This window comes from Sceloporus undulatus, chromosome 2, assembly GCF_019175285.1.
Source record: "Sceloporus undulatus isolate JIND9_A2432 ecotype Alabama chromosome 2, SceUnd_v1.1, whole genome shotgun sequence".
Lineage (NCBI taxonomy): Eukaryota > Metazoa > Chordata > Lepidosauria > Squamata > Phrynosomatidae > Sceloporus > Sceloporus undulatus.
This window is the reverse complement of record NC_056523.1, coordinates 65,958,021-65,976,082: the sequence shown is the minus strand read 5'-3', so window position 1 is coordinate 65,976,082 and position 18,062 is coordinate 65,958,021. Positions and strand designations below refer to the sequence as shown.

The window sequence follows — 18,062 nt, the reverse complement described above, 5'->3', positions numbered from 1 at the left end:
AAGCCAAATACAGTCAAAAGTCGAACACAGGAGAGACAGCCCACTTGAACTTACAAAGGCGTAACATTACAGTGCACTATGAATTTGAGTTACCTTCGTATTGGCGGAGAATGCCAATGTTGTTGTTCATCTTGTCCAAGTACTGATAGTTCAACAGGTCCATCTTCATAAATAGCATTTAGTGGGCTAGCAAAGAAGACCAGCTTGCTTGCTTTTCGCCCCTCCAAAACCAAAACAAGCACGCAGGCAAAGGCGGCTCCTTGAGTAGCTCCTGACTCTTTTCCGACTTCCACAAGCTCACGGCCCAGCCTCCGACTAAGCAAAACAAAGTATATTTTTTAAAAAGGGGAGAATCTGGAGGGGAAAGTGGGGGAGGGAGGAAGAAATCCCCTTCCTCTTGAACTAGAGGCAGAGAGTCTGAAGTATATTGTGTCCCCAGATCCTGTTGAAACTGCTCCTAGGTCTCCCTCCAGATTGGTGAGGAGGAGGGGGAAGAGCACTGAAAACTTCCTAGGACAAAGACATGCTCCTTCTTCTGCTCACAGCCTGCTGCAAGTTAACTGCACTGACATGCAGGCTATGCTTGGTATGACTCCTATGTAAACTAGCTTCCTCTTCCTAGCAGACAGAGAGAGAGGACTGAGCATGCTCCCTGAATCCCTGGAGCTCTTCAAATGTCAGGGATATTTTCTGCACAAGATCAGGCTCTCCAAATGCACAGAGTGTTTGAAAGCAAGGCCCAGGAGGAGGAAGAGTTGCTGAAAAAAGCAGCCAAGGGGCCATGTCAGATTCTGCCCTTACAGGAAGCAGAGCTCCCGAGGCAGAGCTGGGAAAGGGGCAGAAAAAAGAAGGGAGTAGGAAGGAGCAGCCCTTGGTAAAACATTAGCCACAGAGTCAGATAAATTTTCTTTCTTCCCTTTTTTTCCTGGAAGGGTTTTTTTCTTTTAGTCCACCCCGCCCCCATTGCTCTATTTTATTTTAGTTTTCTTTACTGTTTGAAAGGACAGATTAATCTGCCTTCATCATGATTACACATTGTTAATCAAAAGTAGCATTAACAATTAATATTAAAGGATTAATATTTGAGGCCATTTGTGTGTTTTTTAAAGCAAGAAAGCATTATCACTAGATTTTTGTTCCTTTTCCCCTCAAATACACACACACACACACACACACACACACACACTTGTGTGTGTATGTGTATGTGTGTGTGTATATATATATATATATATATATACCCGAAAAGAGGGCGGGGAAGGGAGGGAGGGAGGGATAGATAGACAGACAGACACACACACACACACGCAGGCAGGCAGGTATTGAGAGCCAGCATGGTGTAGTGGTTTGAGTGTTGGACTAGGACTCTGGGAGACCAGGGTTTGATTCCCAGCTCAGCCATTGAAAGGCACTGGATGACTTTGGGCAAGTCACACTCTCTCAGCCTCAGAGGATGGCAATGGCACCCCCCCCTTCTGAATCTTGGCAAGAAAACCTTAAGATCACCATAAGCTGGAAATGACTCAAAGGCACACAACTCTCTCTCTCTCTCTCTCTCTCTCTCTCACACACACACACACACACACGAGTTTATTAATACAATGTGTTATCTGACATACCAACAAGTTATTCACACTCTATCTCAAAACTATGCTGAACTATTAACTAGCATTATCAATCAACTGCACCTGAGTTAAAGAGAATTAATTATTAAGGTGTTATGATTTAATCCATAAATTAGTATATTTGAAATACAGAACTTTTGAAAGCTTTTTTTAAAAAAACTTATGAGGGAGCATTTTAGTATCTAGGGATCTGACTATTTGAGCCTTCCCTGTCTTGAAAGTAAAAGATTCTCTGTGTGTGCGTGTGTGTGTGTGTGTGTGTCTTCTGCTCTTATTTCAGGATGTGGTTTGTTTTGATACACTTCAAACCTTGATCCTAATGTTGTTTATACAGATGGATATGAATCATCCTTGGAGGTGGAATAGCCATAATCAGTGTCATCATATGAACCTTTAGTCAATAAAAATCAGTCTGGTAGATCAATGCCTGAAAACCAACTTCCCTTACCAAAATTAATGCCTTAACAGGGGAAGCTTGGCAATTAGGGATTTAATGTTTTGAAAATGTTTTCCTCTAATTTTATATACTTCTTTCATACCTGCATATTTTTTTAGAGCGGGCTCACTGAAGCCAATCTGACTGACTATACATGACTATTTTAAATCCCATTGATTTCAATTAGTCTATTGTGTGACCTTGACTGCATTTAACCAAAACCATTCTTTGTATGTTTTTACAAAATGCTACTCTCTCAAGCACAAATACTAGAAGTCTACTTGACTAAATAGTCATTTCTTCCATGTAAAAAGAATGAGAATAAAACCAAAAACATGTTTCTGTCTCCTTTCTCTGGGCTAAACATGGTGTTAGTCCTACCTAGAAGAGACACATTAAACTGAACTGTTACTCACACTGATTTCAATGGGCCTCTAAGTGAGATTAATATTAGATTTAGCCATATTTCTCTAATTCCTTCACTTGACACACGTTCAAATATGATGTCATCTACCCAAAAGAAATTTAAGTAGACTCCTTCTTTCAAGTCTGAACATCATTAAACACCATATTCCCTTAAAATGAGGATGGGGAATATATGGCTCTACATCTGTTGTTAGACCTCAGCTTCCATTAGCCTATACCATAGACTATGCTGGCTAGGCCTGATAAGAACTGCACATCAGGAAGACGACATATCCTCCATGCCTGCCTGGAAACAAATGTTAATATGACATTCAGTTGGAAAAAGCAGTAAAGATCTATTTAACTAGGCAGCTTCACAGGCTGAAAAAAGAAATGGGCCAAAACAGGGGAAACAAACTTTTATTAAGATGTGTCCTGTTAGTCCCACTGTCAAACTATCTGAAATAATACTATGATCTCACATTATTCTAAACAAATCCACTACATAATTAACTAAATTTGGCCCAACAATGTTTTTTTTTAAAACTCTCCATAAAGTATGGGGGGGAAATAATCGCCGTTGCATGACTCCACCCAAAAAGATCACCAGAGGTCTATTCTGGGAAATTGTCTGAGGAGTGCCTCTCTGTCTCACATTTTGTGGGCCCCTTCCAAGTGGTTTAGGAAATAGAATGGTTCAGTGTACTTTCTTGGTCAGTTTCTTTTCCTATCCAGTTGCAAAATGTGGTCTCTAAGAATATCAATTTGTGGTGCTTGACATTAACTGAGTGGGAGGACCTGGAATCCTTGTTTCAGTTACAGTACGCTACCATATAGTCCTGGATGTGCTATTCAGCTGAGGTTTTCAGAAAATGAGTTAAGAGAATAGCATAAGCAATGGCAGTGTTTAAGCACCAGGGAGGCTTGGGAATGAGATTAAAGAAGGTTAGGATAGCAGCGTTTTTCTTTTTAAAATTGCTGAAAAGAAGAATGAGAACATCCCCATTTCAAGAACCTTAAACGTTTAAAGTTTTGTTTGGCTATCAATTTTAAGAAACAATTCAGTAATCTTTTTTAAAAAAAATAACAGGCATCTTCCACTCCTTGAAGCTTTTTAGAGGCTATTGCATAAGAACTCATAGAAAGCAGTGTTATGTTTAAAGGTTCAAACCAAGATCCACTATGATTCTTTGATCCTAGGTTTTCAAAGTCTTAATACAGAATGTCCCAATATTTATAATCTTTCAAAGGATTTGTGCAGAAATTTAGAAGAGTGAACATATACAGTACCTTGATTTTCTCCTTCCTTCCCAGAAGGTACAACAAGAATCTTACCAAACTACTCTTCATATTTTCCACATTTAAAACAAAAAGGCAACATAGGGATTTAGGACTGGATTTTTAAAAGTGGAAATGCCACTTAGTAATGCACTCTATTCTGCATTCCTTGCATACAAGACCATTAAGATACCAAACAGCAATGAAACTGAAACAGACCCATTGCAGACTATTGTTATTTCTTCCCAGATTAACACCAAACCACCAAATTATGATTTACCATAATATGTTTTTCAAATAAAGTGTATGGTCCTATATCCAATTTCCTACACATCTTTTTGTTTACAACTATATCATAGTATCAAAATGCTTCATTGAATCCTTTCTCCATCTAATCCCTTCTATGGATCCAGCCAAATTTTGAACATTTGAAATTACATTTGTCTATCTTATTTACTGACTTAATAATTCTGACAGTATTTGACAGTGTGCACTTCATGAGTCCCTAGAAAAATGTATGCAAACAGGCTTGCCTACATTTTGATAAATACAACTATGTTTTGTTTTTTAAAAAAGAAACTATTTTTGCTAATTATCTGGTGACAGCTCACTTTTGAAATGCAAGTTTTAATATGTTGGCTGGTTTTATATTTTTTTCTGTTTAAAGCTAACATCTCTATAAAGTGAATGGCTTACTCTCCTTAATTTCATGTTTAGTTCTGAAATGAAAAACTGTCTGTATTTAGCATCTTTCTACATTTTAATTCAGCTTTCGGAACATGCCTATGCTCTTCCTTGACAGGCTTTGGCAATGGCCGCCTACTATTTCCATCTCTCCCCCCCCCCCCCATTTACTTCCAGGATCAACTGATCATATAGTCCCACTAAACCCCCAGTCACCAGCAAAGAAGAAAGAAAAATCATACAGTACTAGTGTCATTCAAGACAGAATAAAGCATTATCCATCCCTATGGCCTTCTGCCATTCCTACCTCTGAGCCACCAATCACAGCACCAAGCACTCCAGATGCCCTCATACAGCCCATGAGATAAGCCACCAAAGCACAATAGCAGCAGACACCCCACAGTGGTATCAGGAAACCAACCTCACACACCCTCTTATATACCAGTTACAAGCACACTACCAAGACGCAACCACAGCATCCTCTTTTTTAGATGGCTCTATTTCCCACGGGTTGAAGGGCATAAACGGGTATTCATATCCACAAGCTCAAGGACTGTCCTCAGATAAATTCCTGACAGATCAGAGGAAATGATCAGCATTTTGCCATTTTGGAATGAGAAAGCAAGGCTTAGTTTATCAGTACTGCAACTGAAGCAAATACTTTTGAACCCTCAACATTTAGGGACACCATGGTTCTGCTGGAACTGTTTGCTGGCACGGACACACACATACACAAGTACAAGAAGAGATGCTCCTTCACTTCCTGTCACCATTTTGAGAAGGTCTGCACAGGAAAACAGAGGTATTGGGGGATGTAACTCATGGGGGGCCTGGGGGAAAGTTGTCCACCCTGCTCTAAGGAAATGTATCATACACATATGACCAAAGGGGGTGGTGGCTGTTTTTGGACATGCTCCAGGGACCCAGATGCCTTGATCTAGTCTTGGAAGGAAGGAAAGAGTACTATTTCAGTCATACCAACCAACTCACTCATATTCTGGTATATAAGAGGCCTGAACAAAATACACATAGGTCTAAAGCTCTCCCCCTCCCCCAAAGAAACATTCAAGCCTCCTTGTAGATCACACCAGTACCACATGGACAATCCACTGTTTTGGTGTTTGTATGAGAAGAGAAAGCATGGAGAAAGAAGGCAATCCATGTCAAAGAAAAATGGACTCTAGAAAACAGCACTGTAGGCTAACAGAGTGCTCTGTGTAGGCAGAGTGAGCAAGAGTACCCTTGAAAAATTTAAGTATAGCTTCCACATGACCATTCTCACCTTTTAAAAGTTGTAGTGTAAACAGGGGGGGGGGGGAGTGGGAATACACCCATGGCTTCCAACTTCACACATGAGCATGGTTATTTACATATTTATATCTGATCTTTCTGCTTAAAAATGACAGGCAAAATAAATACAGTCGGCCCTTCTTATACATGGATTTCTTATACACGGATTCAAGCATCCATGGTTTGATAATGTTCAGAAAAAGCATAAATTTCAAATATCAAACCTTGATTTTCCATTTTTTATAAGGGACACCATTTTGCTATGTCATTATATTTAATGGAACTTGAGCATCCATGGGTTTTGTTATCCACGGGGGATCTTGGGGCCAAACCCCAGCATTTTAACAAGGGTCCACTGTACAGGTTGAGCCTCCCTTATCCAAAATGCTTGGAACCAGAAGTGTTTGGGATTTTGGATTTTTTTTTATTTTGGAATTGGTGCATACACATAATTTTGGAGATGAGACCCAAGTCTAAACACAAAATTCATTTAGGTTTCATATACACCTTATACACATAGCCTGGAGATAATTGTATATACAGTTGCCCCTCCGTTTTCATGGGGGGTCTGTTCCAGACCCCCTGGCAAAAATGGAAATATGCCACAGGCACACGCACACACCACAGGCACAGGCACCCCATTTTATGTCCCTCTGATTGACCCTAGTGTGTAATCGAGTGACGTGGATTCGAAGCCCACATAAACAGAGAGTTTGACTGTACAATTTTTAAAAATAATTCTGAGCATGAAACAAAGTTTATGTGCATTGAACCACCAGAAAGCAAAGGTATCACTGTCTCAGCCACCCATATGGACAATTTTGGAATATTTTTGATTTTGGAATTCCAGATCAGGTAGACTCAGAAGATGTATGGCAATAATTAAACATCTCACAGTAATAAATGTAAAATTAAATAATCAATTAATAAGTCACTCTAAGTTCTAACTTTAAAACTACTGGCAGATCCAAAGAACAGCAAAAAATTATAATATGCCCCAGCCAGATATTGTAAAGAAGACCCTACCATCATAATGTCCAGCTACATTTAGCAGATGCCCTTATCAGTCAAAATCCTGTCTTGCCAGGGTAATGTTTTTTATGCTCAAAAATATTAAAATATTTAAAATAGTATATTTTCATGCTAGATGTTGCTGAATTCCTGTCCTGCATTACTGAGTAACAAAAGATCTTAGGGAAGAAAAAATGGCATCCCACTGTTTATTGCCACCAGTGCTATGTGCTTGGCTCCAGGTGCACAGGGAAGACTACTGTAATTGCAGAGACTGTACTCACTCATCCAAGGCAGAAGCTTGCACTGGAAGTTTACCTGAGTTGATTTTTTGTTCTATTCCATATATCCGGGCTCTATTCCTACAAGACGAACTTCTGTTTGTCCAGTAGCCGCATATCAACAGGAATCCAAAAAATGGTTTCTGGAGTGGGGTCCCCCATAGCCTTGGCCAGTCCATGGGTGGCACTTTGGAAAACAGGGACTCCAGACCACACACTGCTTATTTCCCTAGTGTTGGAGACAGCAGAATAACCTGTCAGGCAATGGAGGTGTATTAAACAAGTGGAGTTTTTTCATACAGAAAAGGAGAAACTCTATTTTTGGAAAAAAGGACAAGATTGTTCAAGAGTCAGTATCCACAATGAGGCATCTCCCTATGATTACCTGTATGGGGTCTCTTTTTCTTGCATCCCAATCTACAGACATGCAACTACAGTTTCCTTTGCAAGTTTGTGCCAGGAGTCCTGCAAAGCCTCTGTGATCTTTCTGAGAGAAAACAACTTCTATTCATCACCATTTCTTCCCTTTGTTGTTTGCTCAAACAGCCCCAAGTGTTCCCTCTGCATAATAGGCACTCTGACCAAAGCTCCCACTTAGACATCTGTATATTCCATGCTACATGATGTCAAGGGGACATACATAACCCCCTTTTGGTATGTAGTATGTGTAATATTGTTGGGGCCTATATAGTTAGCCTCTTAGTTAATCAAATCCAAAGCTCAGAGGACGGTGGGAGGGAGAAGATAGGGGATAGTCCTTTGGAGTTATCCACTGACCACAAAGTTGTTCTTACATCATCTTTTCTGCAAGCACAACATTACAGCATTGTCTGAGCAGAGTCTGAGTAGGATGGACTCTGAATTAAAATCTACTCCTTCTGCTCCACCAGCTCTGTTTTTATCATTATGACAATGATGTGGGATCACAGGTGTAGAATTACATAAGTAATGTGCATCAGTAGCTCATCTCTAATGTAAATTCACTATATTATACTTGCATTAGATCATATTCACTGCATTACATATCTTCTTGTTCCACCATTGCAAAATGAATGGTGATCTTATTCCTGCTAAAGATGCATAACTCCAGAACAAAATGTAGTCTTAAAATCTTCAGTGGTAGTTTTTGAAGAAGAGAACATAATAGTCATATTTAAATATCTGAATGGATGTCATGTAGACAATGAAGCTAGATTGTTTTCTGCTGCTCCAGAGACCATGACAAGAACCAATGGATTCAAATTAGAATGTTCCCACCTAAATATAAGGAATAGCATTTTGATTGCAAGAGCCATTTGACATTGGAATAGACCATCTCAGAATGTGGTGGATAATCTATGTATGGAGGTTTTAAAATACAAATTGCATGGCCAGCTCTTAAAGGGTTTTTAAAATGTATATTCCTGCATGGCAGAAGATTGGATTAGATAGCCTTTCCAACTCCGTGATTCTAATTATTCTAGCCCTACTTTTTCATCAACATCTTTTGGCATCTGAAAGTGTACAGTTATATCTCCCTAAGAAAGTAAAACTAGCAGGACTTCCAGGTATACTGTTTCCATCTAATTCCCAGTCCCCACATTTTTCTCATTTACATCCTTTGTTTTTCTTCCACTTTGAAATAAATACCTCAAGTAAGGGCTGTTCAACAGTGGGACACACTCCCTCGAAGTGTAGTAGAGTCTCCTTCCTTGGAGGTCTTTAAACAGAAGCTGGATGACCATCTGTCGGGGATGCTTTGATTGAGAGTTCCTGCATGGCAGGGGTTGGACTGGATGGCCCTTGTGGCCTCTTCCAACTCTGCAATTCTATGATTCTATGATCTTGCAGCTTCAGACATGAGACCTCCTTGATTGGGTCTACCCATTTGGTGTGCAGTCTTCCTCTCTATTGCCCTCTACTTTCCCCAGCATTATTGTCTTTTCTAATGAATCTAATCCTCAGGTGACCATCAGATGGTCAAATATAAATATGAGTACAGTAAGGGTGGGGGGGATGGAAATAGTGAGTCCACAAGGGCATGGCATTTAAGAGGGAGTGCTAAGTTTGGGACAAATCTAAAAAAAAGGTGGCCAAAGAAAGACTGCCTTAATTTAGTTATCTTGGGCCCGGTACAGGCAGGCCCTTTGCAGTGCGCCCATGACGTGCTAGTGTTGCTCGGGGACAGGGCGTGCACATGCCCTGCAACCCTAGCATGTCATGGGCACACTGCAGCTGCGCAGCACCATCCAGATGGTACGCGCACTGATGATGTGTCAGTGGCACAGCATCCAAATGGGGCTGCGCCGCTGGCACATCATTGCACTGTCGTTGGTGCTTTGGTGCGGTGCAATTGTGCTGCAGAAAAGGAGCCACTTCCGTGCACTCCTTTCTTGCTACACAGCAGCGCCGCACAATTTGGTTGGCTTTGACGTGGCTTCCAGACTCTTAGGACGTATGCATAATTTAAACAGCATACCTCCAATGTGACCCGAAGCAGCTTTATTTTGGCCTGGCTATATGGGGCCTTGGTTTCCAGAGAGAGTTTAATCTTGATTTGTTCTAGAACCCAATTGTTTGTCTTTTTGGCTATCCATAGTATCCTCAACACTAGTCTTCTCCAACACCACATCTCAAATGAATTTTCTCCTATCCACTGTCTTGACTGTCCAGGTCTGACATCCCTCCATGGTGATGGGGAATATAATGGCTTGGGCAATTCTGACTTTAATGTTCAGTTATATATCTTTACACTTTAAGATTTTGCCCAGTTCTTTCATAGCTGCCCTTCCCATTCCTAATCTGCTTGACTGTAATCTCTGTTCCGATCAATTTTTGAACCAAACTATGGGAAATCTTTGACTATTTCGATTTCCTCACTATCTAGGTGGAATTTATGTAAATTCCCCATGGTAATTATTTTCTTTATATTCAGCAGTAGGTCTACCTTTGCATATCTTAGATTGCTAATTTTCCTTCCTCCTATCTTCACTCCTTCTTCTACCTACCAATTCTAAGCCTGTTTTTCATATGATATTTTCTGCATGGAAGTTGAACAAATAGGGTGATAAAATCATAGAATCATAGAGTTGGAAGAGACCGCAAGGGCCATCCAGTCCAACCCCCTGCCATGCAGGAAATATAAATCAAAGCATCCCTGACAGATGGCCATCCAGCCTCTGCTTAAAGACCTCCAAAGAAGGAGACTTCACCACTCTCCATTGAGGAAGAGTGTTCCATTGTTGAACAGCCCTTACTGTCAGGAAGTTCTTCCTAATGTTGAGGTGGAATCTCTTTTCCTGTAGCTTGCATCCATTGTTCCGGGTCCTAGTCTCTGGAGCAGCAGAAAACAAGTTTGCTCCCTCCCCAACATGACATCCCTTCAAATATTTAAACAGGGCTATCATATCACCTTTTAATCTTCTCTTCTCCAAGCTAAACATCCCCATCTCCCTAAATCATTCCTTATGGGGCATGGTTTCCAGACCCTTCACAATTTTAGTCGCCCTCCTTTGGACGCGCTCGTGTTTTTCAATATCGTTTTTAAATTGTGGTGCACAGAACTGGACACAGTATTCCAGGTGGGGCCTGACCAGAGCAGAATATGCAGCCTTGCCTGACCCCATAGCCAGGTGGGAACCATTTTGTTTCTCCATATTCTGTGCTTATGGCAGCCTCTTGTCCTAAGTACAGATTCCTCAACAGAACTGTCAGATGTAGTGGCAGTTCCATTTCTTTGAGAGGATTTTCATGGTCTAAGCTTTGAGAGCTTTTCATGGTCTATGCAGTCAAAGGCTTTGCTATAATCTATAAAGCATATGCTTACTTTCTTCTATAATTCCTTGGTGCACTCCATTATCCATCATATGTTTGCAATGTGGTCCCTAGTGCATCTTCATTCCTGAAACCCACTTGCACCCTTGGGATTTCTCGCTCTGTATATGATTGCAGTCTATGGTGCAGAATTTTTAGCAGAATTTTGCTTGCATGGAATATGGAATATTGCGTTGTCCTATAGTTGTTGCCATCTTTTGTGTCTCCTTTTGTGTAAATGGGGATGCATATTCATCAATTGTCATCTGTTGGCCACTGTTTTGTTTTCCGTATTTGTTGGCATGTTTTAGTTTTAGTTGTCACTGGAATACATTCTGTTTGCATGGGTTAAAGCAGTTCAGTTGGGATATCGTCTGTTTCTGATCTTGTATTCTTTCCAATTTCTTTTAGTGCCACTACCATCTCGCTTTCAAAAATTTGGGATCCATCTTTGCATGGTTCTTCATTCCATGTATCATTCATTTTTTCATCTCTTTTATATAGCTCTTCTGTGTATTGCTTCCATTGTCTTTTTCTTTCATTTTGATCATGTAATATGTTCTTCTGATCATAGAACATCCCATCCTTGGTTTGAATTTCCCTAATCTGCTCATTCTTAAATAACAAGTCCTTGTACACATTTTATTGAGCAAATGCTACAATTTCCAACAAAAGGTGTCTTTTACAAAATTCCTTTAACTGTTATTCCTGAAACAATAATTCCCACTGTTCTTATAAAATATTTCCATGAAAAAATATAACCAGTATGCAAAAAGACCACACTGAACTGCAATGAGTGTTAAGTATGTTGTACTATAGAATTTGTTCTATATATAAAAAAAGACAATACCATAATATTTTACATTTATTGATAAGACTTTTTAGCCATCCACTACTGCACTTTCCATTTTGAGATGTTGGTTTTTGCTTTGTGCAACTGTGTCAGTTATAAGACTATAAATATGCTATATACCAAAGCATGAAACACAAAAGACTAAAGCACAAAAAAGCCTCCTGACATCTTAAAAACTACAATTCTTTATCAGATGTTTAAAATGCAATTTTAAATTGGCAGATTATGGCTGGAGAGAAGAGCACAATTTGGATAGTTCTAGATATACTTTACACTTGGGTTGCATTGAAATACACTCGATTGAGAATAGAGTGCTCTTTGCAATGATAAGTATTAAGTAAGCACTGCATAGATAAAAAAGCTTTTATAGATGGATTTATGTCTTTATGTTTTTTTAGATTTGTTCAAAATTTAGCACTCCCTCTTGAATGCCATGCCCTTGTGGACTCACTATTTCCATCCCCTCCCCCCTTACTGTACTCATATATGACCATCTGACTGTCACCTGAGGATTAGACCTCATGTATCTGGTAAAGTGGGATTTAGTTTGTGAGAAATCTTGTACCATAAAACCCTTTGTTTTCCTTTGCACCAATTTTAAATACTTATGTCTTCAGATACATTATTAGTACAACACTGTCTCCTAAAGGCAACTGTGAACATTGCATATGTTTTTTTCAACCTTTTTAGTGAATCACATTCATTATTAAAAACTGACAACTCTCAAAAGTGATTTTTGTTTATTTTCATTTTTCCTGCCACATTCATCAGGGTTTGGTGACTATATGCTTTTTATGTTTCTAATATTTTTTTTTAAAAAATAGCAACTGTTACTTCATTCCAGCCCACCCTAGCCCACATTTAGGATATTATGGGAGTAAGATTATGGTATAATTATATTTCTGGGAGATATAAAACCCAAACTCCATACTGTAGCAATACATTTACTGGACCAACCAAACAGTGCAAAATACCTCATGCTAGGTTTCAAAATTTCACTAGCTTCTACATCAGGTAACAATAAATGGTAAAAGAATACAAGGGGAAAGTGTAACATGGTCATCATCACAGTCTCTGCATTTTATGTTGTGATAGTATGGGAAGTGCTGCCACACATTATGTCTACATATGTGGCTACCCTGTAATTTTTTTTCTGTGATGTGACCTATGCTTTTCCCTCTTCTCTGTGTCGCAACATGCTGAATTTTTGTTGTTATCTTTTTAATATATCAAAAATGTTGAAATAAAAACAATGCTAAAGTATGTCACAATCTGTGAAACTGGAAAAAGGAAATTTGGATCACATTGGGAGCTGGAGTCAAGAAATCAAAAGAAGACTAAGGGCCAAAACATGCTGCAGAAATAATCCAGCTTGAGATGGCTTTAACTGCCCTGGCTCAGTGCTAGGGAATTTTGGGAATTGTAATCTATTGTGGCACCAGAGCTCTCTGACAGAGATGCCTAAATACCTCACAAAACTACAGTTCTCAGAATTCTGTAGCATTGAGCTCAGGCAGTTAAAGCGGTCTCAAACTGGATAATTTCTGCAATGTGTTTTAGACCTAGGACTTTGAAGGGCAGCTATGAAAGAAGTAGACAGGATTCTATAGTGCAGAGATTCCTCACTGAATACTGAAGTTAGGATTGTCCATGTCATCATATTTCTACCTGGACGGTGAAGGGAAGAAAATCAACTCATTTGAGATTTGGTGCTGGAGAGCAGTTCTGAGAGTACTGTAAACTGCTTAAAAATCAAAGAAATGGGTACTAGAAAAAATCAAGCCTGAACTCTTCCAGAAGCCAAAACGACTAAATTGTGGCTATCATATTTGACCATATCATGAGAACACATAACTCACACGAAAAGGCAATAATGCTTTGTAAGCTAGAAAGCGAGAGCCAGCGTAGTGTAGTGGTTTCAGTGTTGGACTAGGACTCTGGAGACCAGGGTACAATTCCCTGTTCAGCCATGAAACCCACTGTATGACCTTGGGCAAGTCACATGCTCTCAGCCTCAGAGGAAGGCAATAGCAACCTTCCTCTGAACAAAACCTGCCAACAAAGCCCCATGATAGGGTCACTTTAAGAAGGAAATGACTTTAAGGTACACAACAATACAGTAGAAAGCAGTAGGAAAAGAGGATGATCATATTACAGATGGAGATAGACTCAGTGTGTATAGGCTGTGGAAATAATTCCATTTGACGCCACTTTAGCTGTACTTTAAGGATTCCTATGGAATCCTGGAGTTTATAGTTTTAGAGGCTCTTTAGCCATCTCTACCAATGGGTGCTGGTGCCTCACAAAACTACAAATTCCAGAACTATGTAGGATGGAGCCATGGCAGTTAAAGTAGTGTCAAACTGAATTCTTTCTACAGTGCAGATACAGTTCAGTGCACTCAAGGAAGCCACTGCACTGAGTATGTAAGACCTGAGCAGAGCTATTAAGTTTAGGGTGTCCTGGAGATGTCTCATTCATGGGGTCACCATAAGTCAGGATCAACATAAGGGCAGCAAGCACACACAACAACATTTATAATAGAGACATGCTAACCCCTAGTTACTGCACTAGCTTTTGATAAATGTAAATATACTGTTAAAGTTAATTTTTGTTTTTAAAAAGTAGAAAAGGACTACTGCACTCATTACAGTCAGCTCTCTGTATCGACAGATTCTTTATCGACAGATTCAAGTATCCACAACATGAAAATATTTGAAAAATATACAAATTCCAAAAAACAAACCTTGATTTGTCATTTTATATACTGGTAAAGGATTTTACTATGCCACTGTGTTTAATGGGATTTGAGTATCCACAGATTTTGGTATCCATGGGGGAGCTGGAACCAAACCACACTTGATCCCAAGGGCCCACTCTATTTGCAATTTTAAATATATTCTTTGTGACTCATACTTGCAGATTTTGTTAAACACATTCCGAGCTTTAAAAAAACACTTGCTCATAAATGTTTAGATTAAGAAGATTAGGATAATACTAAAAAAATTAAAGTCATCCCTACAGAAAAGTAATTCCTGTACTGGCAAGTACAGGCATAATTCATTCAATAATCCCCTTATTCTACAGTTTTCAAAATCAAAATATAAAGTCACACAGTGACACTAACATGTTCTAAATACAGAGAGGTTTATTACACATATCCTAGTTGCAAGTGATCATTTACAACTCAAATGCCAATTGTTAATAATTCCTCTACAAATCATGTGTTTTTCCTGTGTCCGTTTGTTGATTTACACGTTTGGAAATTGAAGCCAAAGGAACAGTGCTTGCCCAAAAAACAGTTTTTGCTGCCTAAAGTTGAACTCAAATGCCTCCCCAAATCCGAATAAAAATTTAAAAGGTCTTACAATAAGAAGCACTCATTGCTATTTTCTTGTGTTTCCTGACAGTACCACCTGAACACATCACATCATGGCAAAGGTTCAGCTCTGCAAGAGAAACAGGTCTGCCTAATGTTTGTACTCAGTTTGCCAGGATCCTAAAGCTAAAGCTAGAGAAGAAGTGTGAAAGAGTGATGCAAAGGACCAGACGTCGCTGTAGCTTATTAAGAGAAGCATTAAAAAAATTATCACCCAGTCTCCAATAATCCTTTTGGGGGCAAGGTTCTGGAGTGTGCAGCAGCCTCCCAGCTCCAGGGATCCCTGGATGAAACATTCTCTAGTCTAAACCCATTTCACTCTGGCTTCAGGCCTTGGTGGATGGCCTATGCACGAAACTGGATAGAGGAAATGTGTTTCTATTGGTTCTGCCGGGCCTTTCAATGGCTTTTGATACTACTGACTATAATATCCTTCCGAGCCACCTTTCTGGAATGGGACTTGAGGGTCACTCTTATGTACGGTAGTTGTTCTGGTCCCTCTTGGAGGAGTTAACTTAGAAGGTGGTGTTAGGGGATTCCCATGGCCTGCAAGGTCCTCCAGTGCTCACTTTTGTCCTCCATGATATTTAACATTGACATGAAACCACAGAGAGAGGTTAGCCAGGGCTTTGAGTTTGGATGTCACCAGTATGCTGATGGCACCCAACTCTCTCCCTCTCTCCTTTCTGTCCAGTTCCAAGAAAATTGTCTCTATTCTAAACCAGTGTTTGCAGACAAATTGAAAACTTAATCCAGAGAAAATATATTACTTAAATTTTTATTTAAGGAAGCATTTGTTTTTTAATATGTTGCATTAGATGGTACATCATCTTGGATATCATACACACATAGATACATACCCAAGTGTGGGATTGCACAGAGCCTACAAAGAAAAACGTACCCTAATGCAAGCTATTCAATATTTGCTGAATCACCTCAGAAATGTTAAATGTTTGTGAAAAATTAATGTTATATAAACAAACCTGTGAGCTGTTACAGTTAAGTAGAGACTCTGGGTGCATCTCCATTGTAGAAATAATGCATCACTAAGCGCTGTAGCGCCACTCTATGGAATCCTGGGATTTGAAGTTTTACAAGGTCTTTAGCCTTCTCTGCCAAAGAGTGTAATGTCTCACAAAACTACAAAGCCCAGGATTCCGCAGGATGGACCCACAGCAGCTAAAGTGGTGTCAAACTGCACTATTTCTACAGTGTAGATGCACCCTCTGTTTCAGAGACAGTACACTTCTGATTGCCAGATGAAGGAGATAAACCACAGAGAATGCTCTGGTCCAGCAAGGCAATAATTTTAAGTATCTGAAACATTACAGACAACAGTGTTACTATCTGCAATAAATTCCCTGCTGTCTTCAGTAGTGTCTCCAGAATACTATTTTCTTATTAATGGAAATTATATACACTAGAAAAGAGCATGTATAAGAAGCACTGCTGATATTTTCCCCCAAGAATGTGCTGTCTTCTGTATATACCATCTAAACCCCATAGAGCACAGCCTTCTGGAGCTTCATATAAGAAAACCAGCACATGGAAGCACATTGCCTGTTGTCCTCTCCTGTTATCCAAGATTGTGACTCTACTTGAGAAAAGAAGGTGCTACAATTAATCTAGTACACTGATATCATCTGCAATACCACCTATTTTGCAGAGGGCAAAATGAAGAAATATAATTAAGAAAAAAAATATATAACTGATGAGAATTGCCTGAAGAAGCCATTTCCTGGCTCACTCTTTACCACACCTTCTCTGTATAGAACAGTTTACTAAATCACAAGTCCTTTCATGACGAACCTGTCTGACCTGTTGAACTACAGTGCACTGAAAAGCCAAAAGAAACTAGCATTACAGAGATGCTAGTACATACCTGTCTATTCAATCACAGGTGATGCTACAGGGAAACAAGGGTGGGCGAATGTTCTTTCCCTCCAAAGTCATTCTCCCTTGCCCTGTTCCTGAAAAGTATCACTTCTCTAATATAGGAACTTGCTCCTGTTCAGAACATACATTACCCTGCCTTTGCCCTATAGTTGTGCCCTAGTACCACTGGTATTTACAATATTCAGTTACAAGCAACTGAAGACAAAGTTAGATTAGCATAGGCAACATGGGGGATTTAAAATAATCTGAAAACAGATATACTCATATATATTAAACTATCAGTTGACCTCAAGGGTAGTTTTTGGGGCCAGAATTATGGATTTTGATACAACCCATAGATAAGTTGAGGGTAAAACTTAGGAGTATGTAACAAAGGATGTAAAGGATGAAGCAAAGGAAAAAAATGGCAAAGAACCTGCAGAATTCTAGGAGGCATAACTTAATAATCATAATAATTTGTATCCCGCCTCTCCCTGTATTGGATCGAGGTGGGTAACAACAAACATAAGAACAATAAAAATAAAACACAACAAACCACAAATAAAAACATAGAAAAACATATAAAACCCAATTCCCTATCTACCTCCCACCTTAAAATACCATTAAAAATGACAATTCCCAACTGGAGAGTGAACATTCCGAGGAGGTCAATTTGGGAATGCCTGCCGGAAGAGATCCGTTTTAATTGCCTTCTTAAAGGCCTCTAAAGATGTTATAAGGCAGATCTCCTCCGGCAGGTCAATCTAGACTTTTGGAGCAGCAACAGAAAATGTCCTCTGGGAAATTGTTACCAGTCTGGTTTTCTTAGACTGCAAAAGATTCTTCCCAGAGGACCTGAGAGTGTGGGAAGGATTGTGCTCATACTAAAGGCTGGCTGGAGGAGGTAAGTCAGCGCTTCCAGGACAGATTACATTCTTGCCTTTCACCAGGGGATGGTTCCTACTTTCATAAACATTGAAGTACTGTACGGTACTTACATTGAGTTGACTCAGATTTTGGTGTCAATCCTTTGACTAAAACGTCTATTATTATTATTATTATTATTATTATTAACCTTTATTTATGAAGCGCTGTAAATTTACACAGCGCTGTACATACAATCTTTTAGTTAGACGATTCCCTGCCCTCGGGCTTA

At 39.5% G+C, this 18,062-nt stretch overlaps 1 protein-coding gene and 1 long non-coding RNA gene across 3 annotated transcripts in view; one reads left to right on the top strand and one right to left on the bottom strand.

Annotated features, from left to right (window-relative positions):
- Positions 1 to 18,062, bottom strand: part of VGLL4 (vestigial like family member 4) — a 149,333-nt gene that overhangs the window by 97,958 nt on the left and 33,313 nt on the right. Inside the window, exon 1 of one of the 2 annotated variants that reach the window (XM_042452090.1) lies at positions 94 to 846. The exons of the other annotated variant lie outside the window; for it this stretch is intronic. Within the exon in view, the coding sequence (XP_042308024.1) occupies positions 94 to 178 (85 nt within the window). The 5' untranslated portion in view covers positions 179 to 846. Of the gene's footprint in view, positions 1 to 93; positions 847 to 18,062 lie in introns of those variants that run through there. 2 annotated transcript variants of the gene reach the window in all.
- On the top strand, positions 747 to 15,248 carry LOC121922532. The gene is made up of 3 exons (XR_006102183.1): positions 747 to 874; positions 5,108 to 5,227; positions 15,063 to 15,248. It is a non-coding gene; the product is annotated as an uncharacterized LOC121922532 (long non-coding RNA).